Source organism: Rhipicephalus sanguineus, chromosome 6 (assembly GCF_013339695.2).
Source record: "Rhipicephalus sanguineus isolate Rsan-2018 chromosome 6, BIME_Rsan_1.4, whole genome shotgun sequence".
Classification (NCBI taxonomy): domain Eukaryota; kingdom Metazoa; phylum Arthropoda; class Arachnida; order Ixodida; family Ixodidae; genus Rhipicephalus; species Rhipicephalus sanguineus.
The window spans coordinates 66,418,639-66,440,141 of NC_051181.1; the positions used below are offsets into that span (position 1 = coordinate 66,418,639).

General features: G+C 48.8%; 1 protein-coding gene across 1 annotated transcript; it reads left to right on the forward strand.

The window, feature by feature from the left end:
- Window positions 1–362: 362 nt before the first annotated feature.
- Window positions 363–21,273, forward strand: LOC119395850 (lamina-associated polypeptide 2). Its single transcript, XM_037662856.2, has 5 exons — window positions 363–710; window positions 2,875–2,986; window positions 13,097–13,289; window positions 14,947–15,084; window positions 20,894–21,273. Exons 1-5 carry the CDS (start codon window positions 534–536, stop codon window positions 21,102–21,104), a joined length of 831 nt encoding a protein of 276 aa, XP_037518784.1. The 5' UTR covers window positions 363–533; the 3' UTR covers window positions 21,105–21,273.
- The last annotated feature ends 230 nt before the right edge of the window (window positions 21,274–21,503 follow it).

The following is a 21,503-nucleotide window of genomic DNA, read 5'->3' on the forward strand; positions in this document are numbered from 1 at the left end:
TGATTGAACAACTTTTCAAACCACGCACAACGCGCACATGGCCGGCGCCTGCAGCGCCTTGCCGCACTATTTGACACTGAAGTGCTATTAGTAACGCACTCAAGCTTTCGCACTCAAAAATAACCAAATATTTCGATCACTTTTAAATTACAAAGATTGTTGCAACATCTAGTGGCGTTTGAGCAAACTAATTTTGCGCACATTTTAAGAAAGAACTAACATTAATGAAATTATTTTATTTTTTGTGGTGGCGCAGCATTATTTTATACGCAATTTTTATTCTTCGTGTACGCGTTACGTTTTACATGTAAAGTTTCGCCGCTGGCACGCCGGGCTATAAATAGCAAACAACAAAAAGTGACGTTCCCCACTCAAGCACGCACGAGCGACCGGCGTGCGAGTGTAGAGAGGCCGTGCAGCCAGCCGACTGTTGTGTCGTAGTCGTAGTCGTCGTTTAGTGGTGGTGTCTCCCACTGTTCGTGTTCGTTTACTAGAAAAGCGTGGGCCGCACTCGGGAAGGCAAGGAGACAAAAATGGCTACGCTTACGAAGACTAGTCTCCGTGAGGCATTGCAACAGAAAGGAGTCCCGGTGCCGCCCGGCTCCCCGAAGGACACTCTGGTGCGACTCTACCGCGAGCACTTTCCCGGATCGGACACCGCGCGCGAAAGTCTCCTGGACTTCTCGAGCGACGAAGAAGCGGACACGAAGGCGAGTACGACCTGTCAGCTTCGGCCTCTTTGACGGCCGCTTTGACGGCCAGCCATTGGCGGCCCGTTCGAAAATGGTGCGCAGCCCGCTGCGCGAGTTTTCCGTTGTAAGCATCGTCCCACTGCCTCGATCCCCGCGTTGCGAGCGTTGGAAGTGAGTGGAATGGCGATGGCACGCTGCCAACTCGCACAGTTTGCCGTTTTATCCTGTCGTTGAGCTCGGTTTGATGGGGTCATTCCTCTCTGCTGACTCCACGTCGTTGCATTGGTCACAGCTGCTACTGGCTTCCAGTTGATCCCGCGGTTCGCGTTATCTGTCGCAATACATGTACTGCTCCTGTGCTTTCAATCAATCCTTGCGCTGGTTTTACTCGGGACTGGCGATAACGATAATCGGAGAACAGCGGTGCTTTTCATGAAGAATGCAGTCGCTAGTCTGATCCGCTGGTCGAGCCAATGTACCATGAAAAACCGGCTAAAATGAACTTTGGGCACGTTGACAAAAGATAACTAGATGTTTCGTCGCTACTACTGTAGTTTGTCACATGCATTTGGTGTAGCTGTTGGTACCTGCGCACATTGTGAAGACACCTTTTGTTTTCCCCAGAATTTAATGGCTCCTAGCCAGCTTTCCACATTTCGTTGTACCATGAGGAACTGGCAAATCAGCACAATTTTGGTTGGTAAAAGTTCTGAGGCACGCTGTTTAGCTTGCCATTGTGCTAGAATTCCTTTTTCAAGTTCTCTAGGTTTAGCCCAGGACAACCATGTCAACACGACACCAACAAGTTGCTGCGAGGAAATCGAAATTAAGCTAGCTTTGCAGCAAAGTAGTGGCAAGTGATGGCACATATGCATTTGTAGCCATTGTAGTGCCGTGTGCAAGACAGCAGCCGTGCTCATAGCCATTGAGTGCGAGCGTGATCAATTGGCTCCCTTATGTTTGCTTTAACAAAATTGCCTGTACCACAATTAGGGAATTAATGGAGGATGTAACATTGATCGATTATGATCAGTTGGGGACTGAAATGATTGAAATGTTGTTCCCTTGAGCCAGTGGAACTTATTGGATCAACGCTTCAGAAGGTGTTCCACAATAAAATGACATCACTGCCATAATATTATTATGCAGCTCTTTTGGAGTTCCTCCAGAGGTGCACATGTTGGAGGTTTCCTGCCTGCAGAACATGTTGTTGTTTCCCCTGGACTGGCAGTGCAGGGGCAGAAAGGGTTGGCCCAGTGGCAGACTGGTAACAACATTGTAGCACACATGAACAGGGACACATGCAAGCGACACAAAGACAGTGCTTTGTGTTTGTGTATAGTGTCTGTGTGCCTTGCTGGTGTCCCTGTAAATGCGCACAACAAAATTATTAGGAGATACCATACCAGCTTGCGTTTGTTGCAACACCATGGCAAAGCCATATTTTGCCACGTGCCTGCTAAATGCCCTGCCCCTTTTTGCCTCTGTATTATGCTTGATTTCTTCTTGAAGTGTAAAGATTGGGTGGAGTGCATTTGACAAGCATTTGCAGATCATGAATGGTAGTTTACCAGTATCCCTGAAGAGTAAGATATACAACAGCTGCATCTTGCCGGTACTTACCTAAGGGGCAGAAACCTGGAGGCTTACAAGGAGGTCTCAGCTTAAATTCAGGGCTATACAGTGAGCCATGGAAAGCAAAATTATAAGCATAACCTTAAGGGACAAAACGAGAGCAGAGCAAGTCTGGAAACAAATGCGTGTTAAGCTCATCGTAATTGAAAATCAAGAAGGATAATGGGCATGAGCAGGACATGTAGCTTGAAGGCTAGATAACCACTGGTCATTAAGAGCAACAGACTGGATTCCAAGATGAGCCAAGTGCACGAGGAGGAGGCCGAAAGTTAGGAGGGCAGATGAGGTTAAGAAGCATGTGAGGATGGAGTGGCCGCAGCAAGCACACTTTAAAAGCGATGCCACTGTTCAGCAGTGACATCGCTTTTAAAGCTACCAGGTGTTTTGAGAGTGGAGTAGGCTTTTTTGGAAAGGCTTTACGGGTTCTCAAATTGCAAGAGCTGCAAACTACGTTAAGATACACTTGAGCCACTACATGACCTCACCCTTGCTGCCTTTGTATACTTTTGACTTGGATACTCACCTCGTGTAATGCCTCCCTCTGCAGGGTCATGACACCAGCTTACCTGTCGAGGTCTCCCAAGGGGTACGTTCCCTGACCAACGACGAGCTTTACACCAAGCTCAAGGAGTTTGGCGATCCAGTCGGCCCCATTGTTGGTGAGTGCTTGTTCGTAACCGAGGTGACAAAACTGCTGTGGCATAAGTGCCAAGTGAAGCCAATTTGGCCCACATAGTATGCTCTGACATTCCTAAGCCATAGCAAAGCTGCCGTCCATGCATGGAGGAAGGAGAACTAAGGGGAGGCCCTATCATATCCCAATGCATTGCGGAAACTGTGGCAGAAGTGATGTCGGATTTTTGAGGCAAAACAGCAGACACCCGTCGGTGTACTCTCCACATTGGTTCGCTTCTCTGCAGATTTGTAGTCACGGTGTAAGCTCAACACACTTTCTGCAGTTTGCATGCAGTGAAATGGTGTAAGCGCACCTTTAGCTGGCTGTTTGTGCATGGCAGGCTGAAGTGCTGTGTGCTGAAATTCAAGAAGCATTTTTGTACAAGAGTCCAGAAAGCACCAGTATGTGCCATAATCGAAAACATTTAGTGCCAGCGGCATCGTATTTGAACTAGTGTGGCGGTGATTTATGCATTTTTTACGTCGTGTAATCTAGAGGATAAGCATAAGTTGTTTAAAAGATTGCCAGGCATTGGGCCTTTCTTTTCCTTTCTCTCCGCCCATTTCCCGATCGAGTGGTCGATTAGCTGTTCTCTGCACTTACATAAGGAGTGTGCGTGGCTTTGCACGATTTTAAGAGCTTATTTATTAGCTATGCAGCACAATGCTAACCTGCACGTACTTGAGCCAACTTTACAATGAAAAGAGGACACCACTGTAATGTACAGTAAAACCTCGTTAATTCGAAGGCCTTGGGACCGAGAAAAATATCCCAATTAAGCGGGATTCCCAATTATCCGAAACAACGCGAAATCAAAGAAATCAGCCAGAAAACGTGATGTACGGAAGTCACACCTTTACTGTGACAAGTCAGCCTACTTGGAGAAAAATTCCTCCATGCGTGACTGACGCGTTCGGTAGTTCCCAGCACTGAAAGTCATATTTTCCAGCCTGTCAATGAGGCGCAGCATCTCAGCCTCGCCGCCGTTGCACTCGACGAAGCTGCGCACAACACTCAAGGCATCGATGACATCCGCCAAAGGGGGTGCTCGGGAGGGCTCGTCATCGCTGTCAACATTAGAGGCCGAATCGGTCGATCTCGCAGCTATCTCGCTGTCGATGTCGGCGTAACACGTCTGCACTGTGCACTCGACATTTGCGTACTCGGAGAATCCGATTGGAGTGCACTCCTTGTCCGCGTGCAAAGCCTCATATCGAGCGCAGAGAGTCTCCCCTTCTTCATCAAACGGGCAAGTGACAGCGGTGACAGCAAACTCAGCGGAGGTTGCCTCTTCTTTCACAAAACCGGCGTGCTCAAAACACCGTCGAATAACGGTGGCCTCCATCTGCCTCCATGCGTGAACAATGAGGCGAATACCACCGAGGAGGTCAATGTTATACTCCTTTCCGTTGTCATAGCAAAGGAGCATTCGCTTCAACAGATTGTAGCGATATATTTTCCTGGTATGGTGTATGACGCCCTGGTCCATCGGCTGCGATAGCGACGTCGTGTTCGGGGGTAGAAAGACCAGCCTGATTGCCTGCAGGTTCTGAATGTCGCCGTGAGCTGGGCAGTTATCGACGACGAACAAAACGCTGCGCCCTGCGGCCGCAAACTTGCGGTCAAGGTGCCGCACGTATTCTTCAAAGAGTGCAGCCGTCATCCAAGCTTTCTTGTTGTTTTAACACGAAAGTGTTTTATGCCGGGGTCCACCAAGTACATCCGTCACGGATATGACGTTGATAAAATGGACGCTAACGGGTGAGAAAGAAAAAAGCCAAGAAAAAGATACACCCGCTGGGAATCGAACCCACGACGTTGCGGCCACGACGGCAAGCGCCTGACGCGCTACCGACTAAGCTAACTCGAGAGATGGTAGACACGGCGCGAACGCGCCTTATATCTTTCACACATTCTCTTTCGCGGCGGGCGGAGCGGGACGGTGCCGCCGTCTGTGAGATGTGAAAAGAAGTAATGCTTCACGATCGACACTTACTAGCGCTTACTCCGAGATTGCATGCGATATCGGAGGTCATGGTTAAAGCGTCTCGATACCAGAGAGCTAGACTGACCGCGCTGGCGTCGCCGAGGCACCTTTGACGCAGTTACGTTCTTTGCCTTTGGCTTCGTGTTAGCGTGCGTCGGCTCATCGGAGTAGTGCAGCTTTCACGTGCACCATCGGGATTTCTCCGCCGCCGACTGCTTCAATTGCGAGAGCACCGACTAACAAAACTGCTACAATATGCGTCGCAGAAAGGACGCGATTTCGACGGGCGAATGTCGTGCCTTGGTGGAGTGAGAGCAGCGCCTGCGAGACAGAGGCCAGCGGGACGCACGCGTTTGCGGCTCAGGCTACGAACCTCTACCTCCCGTGTTGCTGAAGCGCAGTGTGTGTTATGTATGCATGAGCACAGGCGTACGCTACCCATTACTAGAAAGCGCACGCCATGCCGTTTCTCTCCTTAATTGACGACGCTTTGAAGAAGTGCATACCGGGTACCAGTGTTGATTATGAGCTTGTTAATATCATCCTTACGCGGGGTTCACGATTCGCTGTGTCCAAATATATGTTCACACCGTCAGCTACCACAACGGTTTAATCACGATCATGGGCGTTAGTCGTCGCGATAGAGAAATGCTGTCAACATGGGTGCATCCACATCAAACGGTGCTATAGCTGTCAAACACGAATAGACATTGTACAAGCTCTCATATATCACTACACAATAAGCACTACTTCTGTGAAGACACGTTTCACTTTCGTGTTATACCGATTCCTATGTCGGAGGGATCAGCCATGTTTTTTTATAGATCAGGTCATCCTTGGATGGCAGTCGTGCATTTTTGAAACAACGAGGCTTTTCTGTCTTCCCAATAACAAGCAGTGGCAGCTTGTGCTCACCGCACATGCTTGCACCAAACAAAACAGTGATTCTATCTTTGTTCTGTTTCCGCCCCTTAATGTCTGCCTCCTTCAAAGCGAACGTCTTCGTAGGCAACATTTTGTAGAACAGAGCAGCTTCATCAAGGTTGTAAACATCTGCTGCTTCGTACTTGGCGAGTAGTGGAGCCAACGTGTGCTGCTTCCAGCCGTCGACAACAGACTTGTAGCGAGAGGGAGACGTGAAGGCGGCCGACGTGGCCGTGCCGAAGTCTCGCCACTTTATTAGAAGGCCATGGAAGAAGCAGAGCGGCAGCGGTTGCCGGCTTCCAGCCCCCAGGAGCGTGAGCACGTTCTTCTGCTCGCGCCTCGAGCTCTGAGCATTAGCTGCGCGAGAGGCGCGGCGCGTAAGTGGTAAAATGGTGATGATGATCGTGAGCGGTGATGAAGATGCCGCTACAGATTACTCCCCCCCGCAGAAATGAAGCCGAAATGAAAAACTATGGGGGCGTATATACAAGGCTGGTGACGCGAGACAATGTCCGTGGGCAGTCCAGGTCGTCAACGGTGAAGGACTATCGGGAACCCTTGGGTCTCTGGCGGGCGGCTCTGGGAGAAGCGTAGAGGGCGGGGAACTAGGCGAAAGTACGCTGGTGTCGTGCCCAGGCGGATCCCACGACGACATGAAGGGGCCTTTCGGTAGCGGACCGGTTGGCGCAAGTGAGCGCGGCTGGCAGATGGAGTTGAGGGCGGGTGCACAAGGGCCGGTGCGGGCGATGTGCGCGAAACAATGCGAAATGGCGCAGTGAAGCCACGACGAGCAACCATCGGCGAGTAGCTGCTGCAAGGGGTCGTTCCTGTGCGGGCACAGCGCTGACGCGGATGTCGGCACAGCGCGCCTGCACAGTGGCCACATGTCAGGCTCGGATGATGCACCTGTGCGCGTTGAAGCACCCTCTGCAGGTGGCACAGGAGGGCTCGTGCGCTGATCAGGATGCTGGAAGCCGGTCGACGTGGCAGGCGTCACATGTGCGGCTTGCTCTGCCATTGGCGAACCAGCAGGCATGTCGTCCTCAGGCGCTTCCGTCATAGTAGCAGCGTCGCGCAAGTGCGGCCGAAGTTGGTAAGGGGCACGAACTTCTGCTGCGGTAGACGTCGAAGGCGACGCTGGTCGCTGCTGGCAAGAGGCGCAGAGCTTGGAAGTCGGTAAAAGGACGTGCTCGGATACCGTCGACGGCGCGAGCGAGGGGCGGACAGCGGGCGAGATGTTGTCCATGTCAGCTTCCAGGTCGTGCGGCAAGGTAGCCAGCGTGGAAGCTGAGGTCAGGGACATGTCGTGAGCCGGCGAGGACAGGGACGACGGGCGGATGGCTGGCATGCCTGATGGACCGTCGGCCAAGGGCGTCGAAGAAACGCGGCTTGTGGCGGTCTGGTCGGTGGCAGCAGCAACGTCGTCAGGCGCGGAAATCTCGGGCGTGGGATCCTGAACATCGTCGGGCGGGTCGTCCGGCGCGGGAACCACTGCGCTGGTGGCCGGACGAGAGGTGGATAGAGACGTAGCCGGGGAAGGTAGGTCGCGGTCATGGGAGGGCTGCGGGCCGGGTGGTACCGCTCGCGTTGGCGGAGGGGAAACCCAGAGCTCACGGGTCCCCGGTAGCGGGCGGTACGTCTCGCCATAGCGAGCCAGCACCGCAGCGCAGAGGTCATCGTACGGCTGCGGGCTGGATGACGACGCGGCGGACAGATGACGCAGCTCAGCTGGGAGGGCGTCAAGCAGGATATCGTGCATCAGTGGCTGTGTGGTGACGCCGTTTACCGCGAGGCAGGCGTCGAGCTGCCAGAACCACGCTCGTGGGTAGGCCGGGTGAAACGGCTGAATTGGAGGGCAGAGTCGCGGTAGCATGGCACGGGGCCGCTCGGCGAAGGGCGTGTTCTCCGGGTCACCAATTGTAGCGAGAGGGAGACGTGAAGGCGGCCGACGTGGCCGTGCCGAAGTCTCGCCACTTTATTAGAAGGCCATGGAAGAAGCAGAGCGGCAGCGGTTGCCGGCTTCCAGCCCCCAGGAGCGTGAGCACGTTCTTCTGCTCGCGCCTCGAGCTCTGAGCATTAGCTGCGCGAGAGGCGCGGCGCGTAAGTGGTAAAATGGTGATGATGATCGTGAGCAGTGATGAAGATGCCGCTACAGACTGATCCGCGCTGCCACTCTCGCCACAGTCACGAATGTCAGGTTGTTGCGCTCCTTAAATCGGCAAAACCATCCATTGCTGCATTTAAACTCGGAATGTCCAAGTTGCAGCGCCAGCTGGTTGGCCTTCTCATGCAATATGGTCCCATTCACAGGAAGGTGTGCTGCGTTGGCTTTCTGCAGCCAGTCGATCAGAGCTGCTTCAACGTCGGCGTACGTAGGCGGGCGTACTCGTGTACGCTTTGACGAGTGCGTCTTGCTGTAAGCATCGAGAATTTTCTCCTTATTCTTGATGATGTTGCACAGCGTTGACAGAGGCACGTGGTGCTTTTCGGCAAGAGCCGTTTTCGACGCCGTCGACTTGCTGGCCTCTTCAATTAAGCACACCTTTTCGTGCAGGGACAAGCTCTTGTACTTCGGCATCTTCCTTCCAAGCACACCTCAATCAACTAATTCACAGGGAAGACACTCAAGCGGAGACAGGAGACAAATGGAGCAGTCGCACCGAATCGCACAATGCTCGCCAGCCGACATCCAAATGGCACAAAGACTCCACAAAACATTCACTTCGCTAGAGTGGCTAACATCGCTGTTGAGATGATGATGATCATGATCGCAACCGCACGCATCGCCGCCTGGCAATTGCTAAAACATGGCGTCTACGACGTATTTCCAGTAAAAAAAAAAACATGGCCTTCGAGATCCGTACATCAAAAAAAAAAAATGCATGTTTTCCGAGATTCGCAACACCCTTTGCATATCTTGGAAGTCGCGGCCAAGTGTGCCAATTAACCGGGAAGTCGCAGACTGGCCGCACCAATTGTCCGGTTAAATTTACATGTAAAAATTTGGGACCGCGCAAATAATACAAATTATCCGGGATTCCCAATTAACCGAGTACAAATTACCGAGGTTTTACTGTATTCGCATTCATGAATGTATAGTTTGCCATTTCCGTGCACACACAGCAACAAGCCTGCAATTCACGCACAGTGCACAATACATTTGCACCGCGTAGTCCGATAACAACAAAAGTTTATTGCCCTTCAGTGTATAAATGATGCAGCCTAGAAAAACACAATACGATACCTTTGGCGCATGTCGTGTACAGCGCATCGTACACTAATAACAAAAGTTTGTAGGTGTCTAGAGCTGGCACAATAAGTAAGAACCAGTAGAGTGCACGTCGGGTAGTTCCACAGGCAAATGCCATGCAGGATTCATGCTTCACCTGTGAAGCTAATGTGCGTACGCATGAAAAGTGACGTCTGATACTTTCCGCAGTGCACGCAATTTGCTCCGCGTATATGCATCAGCAGGGCGTGGCATAGTTTTCCTGCAAAACACACAGAAGGTGCCTAGCATGCTTGTGTTGCGTGCACAGCTTGCACATTGAAAAAAAAAGACTACAAAAGATTTGTGAGTTTCGCTTGATGTGCGCATGTGCTTGAAAATGATGCGTCGGAAATAGCTGCCTGTTTAGCGGCTCCTTCGCTAGGAGGAGATGCGGATGCTTGCAGCGGGGAGGCTTCAGGAATGTGACGTCAGGGCCTCTCCTTAGCTCTTCTTCCTCCATGCATTCACTTTAACGGGCCCCTAAACCACCCAGAGGTGCAAACTTTAGTTGCGGTGTTGCAGTTGTGCATGAGAAATGTTAGTTTTACACGAAAGCGCTGTTAGTGTTTTTAAAGGAGCACTGACATCAAATTTACGCATGCCAAGATATTTGCATCCACGTGTAGTTATCTACCCCCTAGTAGCGATTCGCGACCGAAAATGCAACTGAGGGATGAATAGCTATCTGTTTTATTTATTTATATCGCCGGTATCTAGCCCGATTCAAAACGGCCTGCAAGCCCGCCATTTTTTAGCGCTGGCAGCGCTCCCTCGCGGTCAACTCCAGACCGCGCCCCAGTTTACCGCTTGTCCACAGAAAGGAGTGACGTGACGATCAGCTGCTCAGCTAACATTTCGTCTGCTAGGCGCGCACGTTCAGTCATGCCTTGTCACCAGCGTCGCCGTCAAAAGTATCGACTTGTGTTGAAGACGACATACTGGAACTTAGAATCACCGCAATACGCGACGTCGCGAATCATTTTCGCTTCGACTCTTTCGAAACAGTGATTCAGAAATTGACGCCGTTCCAAGCAGCAACGAGGAGGTGCCCTGGGACGCACGTTTGGGCCATACTCGCTGGTGTGTCTCAATTAGCTATATCAGAGAATTTTAGTGTGCACGGCATAGCGAATTCACACCAGCGGAGAAATAGAATACGATAGGTTTCTACAATAACAATTCTGTGCTTGCCAGGTTCTTCTTTGCACCGCCAGATGGCCCCATCTATCCGGCCTCTCACGGTTACGGCTGCAGTAACCCGGTATCACGTCAGCGCAAGGAAGTCCACGTACGAACTAACATTCATTATTAACGCTACATGCATGTTACTTGTTAGCGATGTTATTTATCTATAGGCTACTCCACTTTGATAGCTTGTGGTCGTGTTGCCGTGTACCGTATGTGTAATGAAAGGCCACGCACTTTCCGCTTTTTCCGTGCCTCGACGAGTAGGTCCGCACTACGCAGCGGTTTCCTGACATGCTGGCACGTAGTCGCTCCGATTGATCGCACTCGCGCTGTGGAGCACACGACAAATTAGTCGATGCGACACGATGAATCGCAAGCACCGATCGGGACTGCAAGGAGAGCCACTGGCTGGGAGTGAGAGCGTCGCCTGGCTTCGGCGCCACAATAAATACACTCAGATCGGTGACGTCACTGTTACTAGCGTATCGTCACTCAGGATGGTATTTGCGGAATGTATCACACCTTACACGTAGCACTAGTGTCGATGTCGCAGCGTGATCAATCTTCCGTTGAGCTTTTGTACGCTGTTTGCCCTCGAAATAAGGTTACTTCCACGCGACGGACGCCATTCAAATTTGGCCAAGAAGACCTATGCATATCGAACAATCGAATGAATGGCACATCTCAACTTTAAAATTTGATGTCAGTGCTCCTTTAAGGACTACACACCTGAACGAAACATGATGAATTACTTGCTTATTTGTTTGTTTGTCATCGTGGTATATACCGTAGTCATCACCCAACACCTGGAGTAGCAAGCCAAGCGATAAACCAAGCTAAGGTCTTCGTGGTTATCATTAAAAATAGCAATCGATGACAAACATGTGGCCACGAGAGTTTTTCGAAACCGTGCCATAATAATGGAGTTGCAAGGGTTTTATGATCGAAACTTGGTGCTCAATCTTTTCACTCTTTCCTTCACTCTGCTGCATTTGTTGGCTAATCTCGACTCCTCACTTTGCGTTGAACAGCACTGCTCGGAAAAGCAGGGTGCCTGCTAGCTGACACAGGTTCTTGTTCGACCAGTCAGCAGCGTTTGCTCCTGGTGATGTCGTGACTAGTACTATTAGGGATACTGGAAAGGCCTAAGGAGGAGCACGATTCTTCTCTTGATTTCGTGATGCGCCCATGGCACTTAGTGCTGCCACATGTGGCATTGTTTATTGCGACGGGATTCTGAATTCGACGCGCTTATTTCCTTGAAATGTTACAAAAATATCGGGGGTGGTTTAGGGCTCCTTTAAACCCTTATCGGAATTACATAAACAAAGAAAGGCATCAACCGTGACGGATTGCTTCGTTGCACATCAGCTCTCTTACAGTGACAGTAGCTATGGGCTCACTCGCACAACTAAAGAAAGTATTGAAAGTGCCAAGCTTTCGAATAAATTTACATTCAGTAGCAACAGCCCTTTATATCGGTTCACAAATGATGTGCACGACGTCAAAAGTGCGGACAAACTATCTTGGCAAAGTATCTAAAAAAGAGAGAAGGAATGCTACCAGCAAGCATTGCCCGTCTTTATGCAGTAAGCTTTGATCAATTTTCAGGCCAGTGCTTCCCTGCTTCTTCCTGTCATGTGTGTTTGTGCTCTTTGCGTCTTTTCCATTTCCTTGAAGGGACCCTCGAACACTCTTGAAGCACCTATATGTTATTTGTGGGTTGCATAGACAGATGCCTTAGGCTGCTATGCATCGATATCAATAAATTTAATGTTTAATCGCGCAGTGAAGTCACTACGTTTGCCAACCACATCAACGCAGTGGCGCTCGCCAGAACCATTTCTGATGGAAATGATGGCAACAAGCGCTGGCATGTGATTGGATAAATATAATGTTAGGGATAAATGTAACATCGCATCAAAAAAAGAATGTAGCACCCTTGGATTGTGCTGGCTTGGTAGCAGTGTTATTGGGTTTTCTGTTTATTTAGTGTGCTTTTTCATTGAATGCTAAATATACGCAGTTGTAATAAAAAGTGCGACTGCAAAACTGCACCAGCTCTATCTGGCGCCATATCCGGTCTTCTCTTGTTTTTTCTTCCTTGTCTCAGTTGTGCCACAAATATTTCGATCGGTTTGATTGTTGCCTCGCCCTGTCATTGTAAGGAATGGTGCGCAAAGCCTGACTTCAAAGCAGAACTGAGTGCCTCATTTCATACAACAGCCTTCCCTGTTCAGTAGTGTAAATAAAAATGTATGGTTGGGCACCATGTTGTTTGTTACCATGGCAATGGCACCATCAGTACACTGGATAGAACAGGCAGTCGTCGTGTGCAAGCCTTTCATTTACCTACACTGTGGCGTTTCAAGCTCCTTCCATTGGCAAAGCTTTGCGATGTCACTGGTGAGAGAAAAATGTGGTCATGTGACCCTGCAAACAAGTTGAGGATGCGCTTTTTTTTTTTTCTTGTTTTCGAATCTTCTAGGCTGGATAACTTCGGACTGTGTGCCCTTATCACTGCCGTTGCTGTTGCATTAAACTGTCCATCCTTCAGTTTGTGCAACCCTCAAATACAAAAATAGGGGCTTGAATAATGTTAGTGGGCCCCTTCAAAGCTTTTCATTGCCCCACAGTACCTCGAATATCAATGCACCAACTCACCCGACAACGTATATCCTGCTTGCTGGTCTAATTGTGGGAGACCCAATTGGTGATTGCAGACACGACAAGAAGCCTGTACGAGAAGCGCCTTCAGAGGTACCTCAACAGAGGTGCCACTCCCGAGCCTGTTGCCAGTCACGTGGGCAACAACACAGCCGAGTTCTCGGCCACAGAGGAGGAAGCCGAGAATGACGAGGACGACTACGAGGGCACTCCGCTGCAGGACGTCCCCCCGTCGCGACTTGGGCTCAGGTACGCTCCCTGGTCTTTATTTGTTGAGTGTTTGTTAATGTGTACTTGTATAGCATTTATTTAGCTACCTTCATGCTGTTTGGATGGAGCAGCCAGATATACAGTGTTTTACATAGCAAGAAGCAAGGATTTTAAAAAGTGTGGTCAATCACAACTAAATGAAACCGACAACATACGGTATTCAGTCGGGTGGTGCTTGTTAGGGTATTTTTTGTATTGTGCTTAATTTTTTAATTAACTGAGATTTATTGTGCCATATTCTTAATATTCATTTTAGGGCCAAGCGCGTTTTGTCATTTCGTAGAGGGCAATCCTAAATGCCTAGTCCAATTTTTTGTGGCAACGTACATGCTGCGTGGTGGTTTTTTCCGGCATTTAAAGAAAGCTAGCGAAATGAGCAGTAAAACCACATGTCTGCGCTCATGCACTACCGTATTGCAGCGCTTTCAACTGTGCTTCAAGCGAATGAGCCATGCACAGAGGCCGTGGTGAAACGAATGGCCGTGGCTCTAGACATCGGCTTCACGGCAGGTCTGCGTTTTCGATGGTGGCACACGGCAAGGAAGCATCATCATCCCTGATAAGCAATAGGTTGATGGTCCACGGTTGCATAGAACAACCACATGCTTAAATTTGAATGCGCCTTAAAGAACCTCAGGTGGTCAAAATTCATTCGGAAACCCCCATCACAGTGTGCCTCATAATCGTATGCTATGGTTCTGGCACATGAAACCTTGGAAATTGTTATTTGTATCGTCTCTCTCTCTTTTCTTTAGTGCATGCTTGAACGCGATGTCTCTTGGTCGTGTGCGGGCGTTTCACAAAGAGCCATGAGTAAACATTAAGTGAGCTTTTATTATGTAACCATCAGCACAGCCTAGGAGGGACAAATCAGCCAATTGCTGCATTTTGCAATCTCGTGAGGTTGTACAAGACGCGCAGAGGTTTCATATAAACTTGGAAGTAGGCGTACATATCTATTTTGAATTATCAACATAATCTGACTATTTCACAATCTCCTTTCAGATCGGCATATGCAGGGAACTGTCCGTAAAGTAATGAGACTGGGTCTGATAAAAAGAATTTATTGATCCAATGTGTGCATGTCATTTTAATTTCTTCAAAACACTTTCCTTGGGCATCAACACATCGATGACAACGCCATTCCCACAAATGAAAGGCTCCCTGAAAATCGGCTGCCGTGACCTCTCTCAAAGACTCTCCGACAGCCCGCTTGACAGCATGAACACTGTCGAAACGGTGACATTTCTGGCTTCTCTTGAGCTTTGGAAAGTGGAAGAAGTCTACCAGGCGCACATCAGGGCTGATGCAGTTGTGAAACAGCCCTGATGTGAGCCCGGCAGGCTTTGTTCTGTTCTCAAATCCCAAGAGAAGCCTAAAAGATCACAGTTTCGACAGTGTTCATGCCGTCAAGCGGGCTGTCGGAGAGTCTTTGAGAGTGGTCACGGCAGCCGATTTTCAGGGAGCCTTTCATTCGTGGGAATGGCGTTGTTATCGATGTGTTGATGCCCAAGGAAAGTGTTATGAAGAACTTCAGAACACATACCAATCAGATCAATAGATTGTTTTTACCAGTCTATAGAGTTTCACCGTGTAGTTTTTGGCAGCTCTGTTCAGTGCCTGCTTATAATTTCAGCGCCAGTGGCTCTCATCATGGATACGGCGGAGTGTTTGGCACGTCAGATTCTTTGGAGGGCCCCCTGACAAGCCGGACAAGCGCGTCCTTCACAGGGGCCAGCCCACCACTGCAGATGTCACTACGCAACAGGGCTCAGTGAGTGTTGATTCTTTCTTTGCGTGTTATTCCTGGCCTGCTTGGTATGCGTAGCTCTCAAAAATGTGCATCTACCATATTGTCACGTGTTTGTGACGGTGAAGAAGGCTGCAGCAAGACTGGGAAATACGGTACTCTTTATTTGGGCGAACTTGTGCCCGGAAAATGAAAGGTGAAACTACAAGCAATTCAAGCTGCACACTGATAGCAGCTAGAACAGCATCGGCGTCCAGTAATCTGTCTGTCCATCAGTAGAGCGTGTCATTTGTACATGTCATCAAACCTTCCAGCGTTATCACTGGTGCTTGCATGAGCTCTCAAATAAACGTGACTGTTTGCGTCCTGTGCGTAATTCAACAGAATGATCTCAAACAATCACGAAGCACGGTCTGCGCCGAGCATTGCTAAACGTCTTTGCGTGTGAAACACGAATACATCAAAATAAAGCAATAAACATGCGTGGCAATATCAGTCCTTATGTCTCAAATAATACAGTCGAACCTGTTTATAACGAACTCGAAAGTGCTCATTATATCAGTAGTTCATTGTATATGGACTCACCCTTAAAAACATGCACTTTGCGACCAAGGCTCCTTTTTTTTTTTTTTTTTTTCCTGCGCATTTTTGTTAAAAAGTACTACAGTCGAAACCCGTGATCACGAAATCCCGAGGGAACGAAATTCTCGCCGCAACAAAATATTTTCGGAGCACCGGCGAACGCCCAAAGGAGTCAATGCATTTCTTAACTCGCGACTACGAAAGATATTCATACCGCAGTCCCTCATTAACGAGATTATTGAAACAGGAGTGCGCAGATAATCTACTCTCGCAACATTAACTACATTCGAAAACTGCTGAAATGCATTCATGCTACACTTAAATTGTGCAAAACTATCGCTCTAGCGCACTTGAGAAGCAGCCGTCATCATTGTTTACAAAAAAACAAAGCTGGCAACAATGATGATGATGATGGCTTGCCGAAACACCTGCTCGTTATCGCGGACTACGTAGCCAAATCCACATGCCTCATGGAGTTTCGTTCGTTGGCTTGGCTCTGTGCTTGGCTTTGTCGGCTTTTCGCGCACATGGTCGCATGTGTGAAGCCATTTGTGGAGCGTTTGCTTGGTCGCTTGGTGCAACGTGAACTGTGTGTTGCGATTGCTTCGTCCGATTTCGCTGTCTGGGAAGATGCCGCCTCCAACGAAAAAGCGGAAGTTCATTACGCTGGAAGATAAGGCTGCAATCATCAGTGAGGTGGAAAAGGGCAGGAAAAAAATGGACATCGCCGAAGAATTCGGCGTTGCGTGCAGCTCGCTGTCCACGATTCTGCGCTGGTCCCCGCTGATCCAGTGGAGCCGGAAGAAGGTTCGCCTGTAGGCGCACTTGATGACTGTACTGGTGACAGCGCAGTGCCGCCGTCACTGACCAGTGCATGGGGCGAACTTTGTGCCGTGGCCAACGAGATTCCCGATCGAGAGGCATGAAATTGCTGCATGGTGAGGCCCGCAAAAGACAAACTTACTGACTTTTGGAAATGAAATGGTTTTTGTAAATTCCATGTTTTTCTGCCGCATTCTCGCGCCAACGAAATTCCCGCAAGAGCGAAATTCTGTGCTTTCCCCGCTGATTTCGTTATTGCGGGTTTCAACTGTAACAACCCCTCCGGTGACAAGTTAGGCCTTTTCGTGGGTTAAGCTACACTCGCTTCGTGCTCACGAGCGAATTAAACCACCTTTGCAATGAACTGATGCCGTTTCACTGAAGCGCGGTACCGCCAGGTGGAACCGATCATCCCTGGCTAATTGCCTGCAGCACGTCGCCTACTCGGCTCATGCCATCACTGCCGGGCCGCTTGCTGTCTACTGTATGTACGCGGTTGTGCGCTCGTCGTGCACGCTTCACTTCCAGACTGTGCATAGGTGCGGCGAGTAGCCTGTTTGTTCAGCACGACAAATACAAGCATTTTGCAAGCAACGCACAAGCGATCTCGCACGATGCGATGGCAGCGAACTTACGAACCCGCAGCATGGCGTGCTTGTACAGCCGTCACTCTGCTCGGTTTATGCCACACACGCAGCTGAGCCTAGAGCTGCAGATGACTGTGACAAGGTTGCCGGCGATTAGTCATAATGGCATGTTCGTCAACAGCCACCACCTCGCCTGCGCTCTTTTCTGGTGCTTATCCGTGAAGGCATCGCCGCAATCGCACGGAAGTCGTAATTGCGGATCTACCGGTCTCTGCCATTACCAAAGAGACGGACGACCTCTTGTGGCACGTTGGGGTGTCGGCGATTCGACGCCCACAGTGAACTTTAGTGCGACAAGAAGTTATCGCTTCTTGCATTTATGGCTTCTTGCACTCCAAGACATTTATCGTAGGCGGTCGTAGATGCAGAGAATGGCGTTAGAAAAGGTTGCTGTGCGAAAGCTGACCACAAGTCTTCATGCTGCCTCCCATTTCCTTTCTTCTTTTTTTTTTCCTCACTGCCGTTCTGCCACTGAAGAAATGTCTGGAGAGTGCGTGACCTCACTCGCAGCGTCAGAAATCTGCATGCGGTGGTCACCGCGATAGATGATATCTTCGTCGCAAGTAAACTGCAGCAGGGCAGGCGCTAGAGTGTGCCTCTCTCATGCTTTGAAGGCCTGTTTTAACTTTCTTTTCGCGTTGTATGAGCCATGTTTTTACCGCAGCTGTGTCGGAAGTGTTCGTTGTAAAAGTAGGAGGCTTTGAAAATGTTTGCTATTGTGGCCGCAGTTTCAATGGGTAGCATTGGTATACCATATTTTGGTAGTTGCACCAAAATATGCTCGTTATAACCGATAGATCGTTATATCTGGGATCGTTATAAGTGGGTTTGACTGTACTTTGGACACCCCCCAGTTACGAGGGGATCTGTCATTCGAAGAGATGGAAGTTGTTAGGACAGGAAACGGACTGCTTTAGGTCCAACAGGTTCAGATAAGGCAACAGTGCATTGCCGCGTATGAGTTCATGGTATCGTAATTAGCAAATCCATTGTAGGACTCACTATGCTTTATATTCATTTTCTTATAGTACTGCCGCAAAACTATGGAACACTTTACATTATACAGTAGACTCCTGTTAAACGAAAGCTGAAGGGACCAGGAAAATATGTTTCATTTAACAGGAGTTTCGTTTACTGAGAGGTGAAAAGGGTTGCAGAATTCAAGCTCAAAACCAATCATGTTAGAGGCAGTTGTTCCATTTAAGCAGCAATTTCATTTAAGAGAGTTTCATTTATTGAGAGTCTACTGTAGGTCACATCGTCCACATCGTTTTATTTATACAAGCAACTTGTCTTGCGTTCACCTACATACAGTAAAACCTCATTAATCTATAGTCATTGGGGCTGTGAAAAAATTTCGTGTCAAATGTGTTTTCGGATTAATGAAACATACAAAATGCGGAATGCAAGGAACTTTGAATTACTGAAACTAATCGGAGGTGGTCGTTTCCTGTGTCCACTAGCTTGCAGCTCCAAGGGTTATGTTTTACAGCAATACCTGTTCCCACTTTTGCCGCGAACCCGGGGAAACTGCTGCCCTTTAAAGCAATGCTATGTAACGTTGCTGATGATTCGTAGGTGGAGACCTCAGCCTCGTTGCTGCCAGCGCAAAAAAGAAAAAAAAAAACGGTCTTGTGATAAGCTGAAGTGCACACCTGCAGAAAAGAAAACGTGCTTCACTGCAGTGCAGTGGTGACATGCAGGCAGCAGGTCAAGTTCTTCGCAGCGTCAGCGCTGCATAATACAACCATTTGCCCATTCTTTCTGGGAGAATAAAGAAAGTGGTAATGGCAAGTCTGGCGGAATGTGATGTGTTCTGTTCTGGCTTGAAAACATGATCATTGAAGTTTTCTAACAGAGTTTCCCAAGTAGGGGTGTTGCAAGCAAGAACTCCGCCAGCGGTGAAGTGCACAAATTGCTGGAGCAACCGCCAATTGGAGTTTTGCATACACCACGAATTTCGTCAGACCATCCTTTATCATATTTCCTTTATTTCCCAGAAAGAATGGCTGAATCATGATGCGTTAACATTGCAAGAAGCCGCTGCGTGTCGCCGTTAACATTGCATGTCGCCGCTGTTTTGCAGTGAAACACGTCTTCTTTTTCGCTGGCGGCAGTGAGGCTGGGGTGCTTCGCATATCATTCATTAGCATTACTACAGTGCATTGCCTTGTGGCTTCTAAAAGGCCATCAATTCTATGGATTTGCGGTGAAATCGGGATTGAGAATTTCCACATAGCTCCCAAAGATTTCTAATTAGCCGGGCTGGTGCTGACCACTGCTTCAAATTAGCCACTCAAATTTACATTACAAAACATGGGACCACAGAAATTCTTTGAATTAAACGGAATTTAAAATAACCAAGTTCGAATTGTTTATGTTTAACTGTAACTTACGACACTTACCAGGATAATGGGAAAAAATGGTTTCGTACACATTTGTAAGAAAGCTGTTGTAACATTTGTATTTCTTTGCCTCGTAGTCGAATTGAAACGGACCGCCTGCCACAGCTGGGTATTTCCGTAGCCTAAAGACCACATCAGTGGAACTCGCGGTTGCCATCACATGCGGGAGTATCGTGTGACCTGGGCAGAAACGTCACGTGCGACATCGTTGGTAGGGTGGCGTGCTGCTGGCGAAATAGTAGGTCGGTTCATTTCACCTGCACCGATCAGCACCAGTTCACGGCTGTGCTGCACAAGAAGTTCAGAAATTGTGCAGTGCGAGTTCAATAGTGCAGTCCTTATTTTTGTTCGCTTAATTTATGCCGTGCAGCTAACAATGACAGGTGGCAGACTGCACATGTAGACATTCTGAGGCGCAAACACCCTGGCAAAACACTCCACGTTAGTAGACGTGGGTACGGCGCCTACACCTGAATGCTGCGTCGTCTGCTCAGCTGCTAGTGTGCACGTGCACGACTGCACCAAGCATCGGCATAGGGGGTGCACGAAAATCGTGAACCAGCGCTGCAGCTCGTGAACTGGTTCAGGTGGTGCAGGCGAATCAAACAGATCAAGTGAGAACTGTGGAACGGCGCGACACAGGTTACTTACTGGCTCCCCAGAGACAAGGGCCAACCACTGGCACTGGCAGAATAGCGATGCTTAGGCAAATAATCCCTACTGTGATTACAGTGGCAGCATGGAGACAGTGGAGTACATATTACTTGAATGCCCAGCGTATCGCAAGGGCGAGAGACAATTGTTTGAGCGACAAAAGGGCACGATTTGCCACAATCCATTAACGTTGCGGAGCATATTAGGTCTAATGCCTCGCCCTTCAAAACAGCGACTGGTTTTAGAGTCGCTGTTTAATTACCTGTCAGAAATTAGCCTAATTGGAAACCTTTAATGATTGATTCTTTCATATAGAAAAGCCTAAACTTGCCTTACATCCTAGTTGTAAATATTCGTATTAGGTACACTTGCGCATTTCATATTTGTTTATATTCTTTCTTTTTATTATTATTTTCTTCTCTCTCTTCTGGCATCTTCTAACCCCATTCCTCTGCAGAGTAGCGTGCCAGCGTTATATACATGCTGGCAAAAATTGTTTTTCCAGTAAAGAGCCTTTCTTTCTCTCTCTCTTATACAATGCCTGGCAGAACCTTGCCCTCTCATTCAGACTTTGCCGATAATACGGCGTCGTACGTGATGGCGATCGGAAGTTCCACTGCTGCGCCACAACCCTTGAAAGGATTCTAGGGTCGTTCCTGTATGAAAGCAACCTGTCGTTATATGTATTGTCGACTGATTAATTGACGTCGCATTGTTGTGCAGGGTTGCAGCTGCAAGGAAAGAAGAGGCAAGCAGCAGTGCTAACCACGTGAAGGCAAAGGCCGGGCAACAACAACAGCAACAGAGGAAGGGCTTGTCCCTGCTTCTCAAGGTGGCCCTCGCAGTTGCCTTCGTCGGCATCAACGTGCTCATCTATGCCAACCTGGAGTACTTCAAGTCCGACGTACCCGTGCCTTCGGTACTGAACAAATGAGGACCACACCCCTCCTCTCCAGCCACCACAAACGAGCGCCAGCTTTAGTCATCTCGTTTTAACATTCTTTTTTTTTTTCGACTAATGCATTTTAATATTATCATGTTTTGATATTTGTTTTTCTGGCATGTCTAATAAAATGTTTAAGTAAATGGTGCTTGCAAACATTGTCGCACTGCGTGTGCAGTTCTTGCGATCTCGGTCTACGTTGCTCTGAAGAAACTGCATGTTTACGCGTGCACGTAGCGTTGGTGTAAAAAATGGTATGGTGGAACCCCATTGTTACGTTTTTATAGGTGGCCACAGGAAATTATTACACGATGTGAGGAAGCGTGATGTTCGATAATGATGTCCTTGCGGGGGAAAAGTCTGCGCGCACAACTGTGAGGAAAAAAAGGC

Coding starts and splice junctions, on each gene's coding strand:
- LOC119395850 (XM_037662856.2), top strand. CDS start 534: ATGGCTACGCTTACGAAGACTAGTCTCCGTGAGGCATTGCAACAGAAA. Junction 711..2,874: donor ACGAAGAAGCGGACACGAAG/GCGAGTACGACC, acceptor CTCCCTCTGCAG/GGTCATGACACCAGCTTACC. Junction 15,085..20,893: donor TCACTACGCAACAGGGCTCA/GTGAGTGTTGAT, acceptor ATTGTTGTGCAG/GGTTGCAGCTGCAAGGAAAG.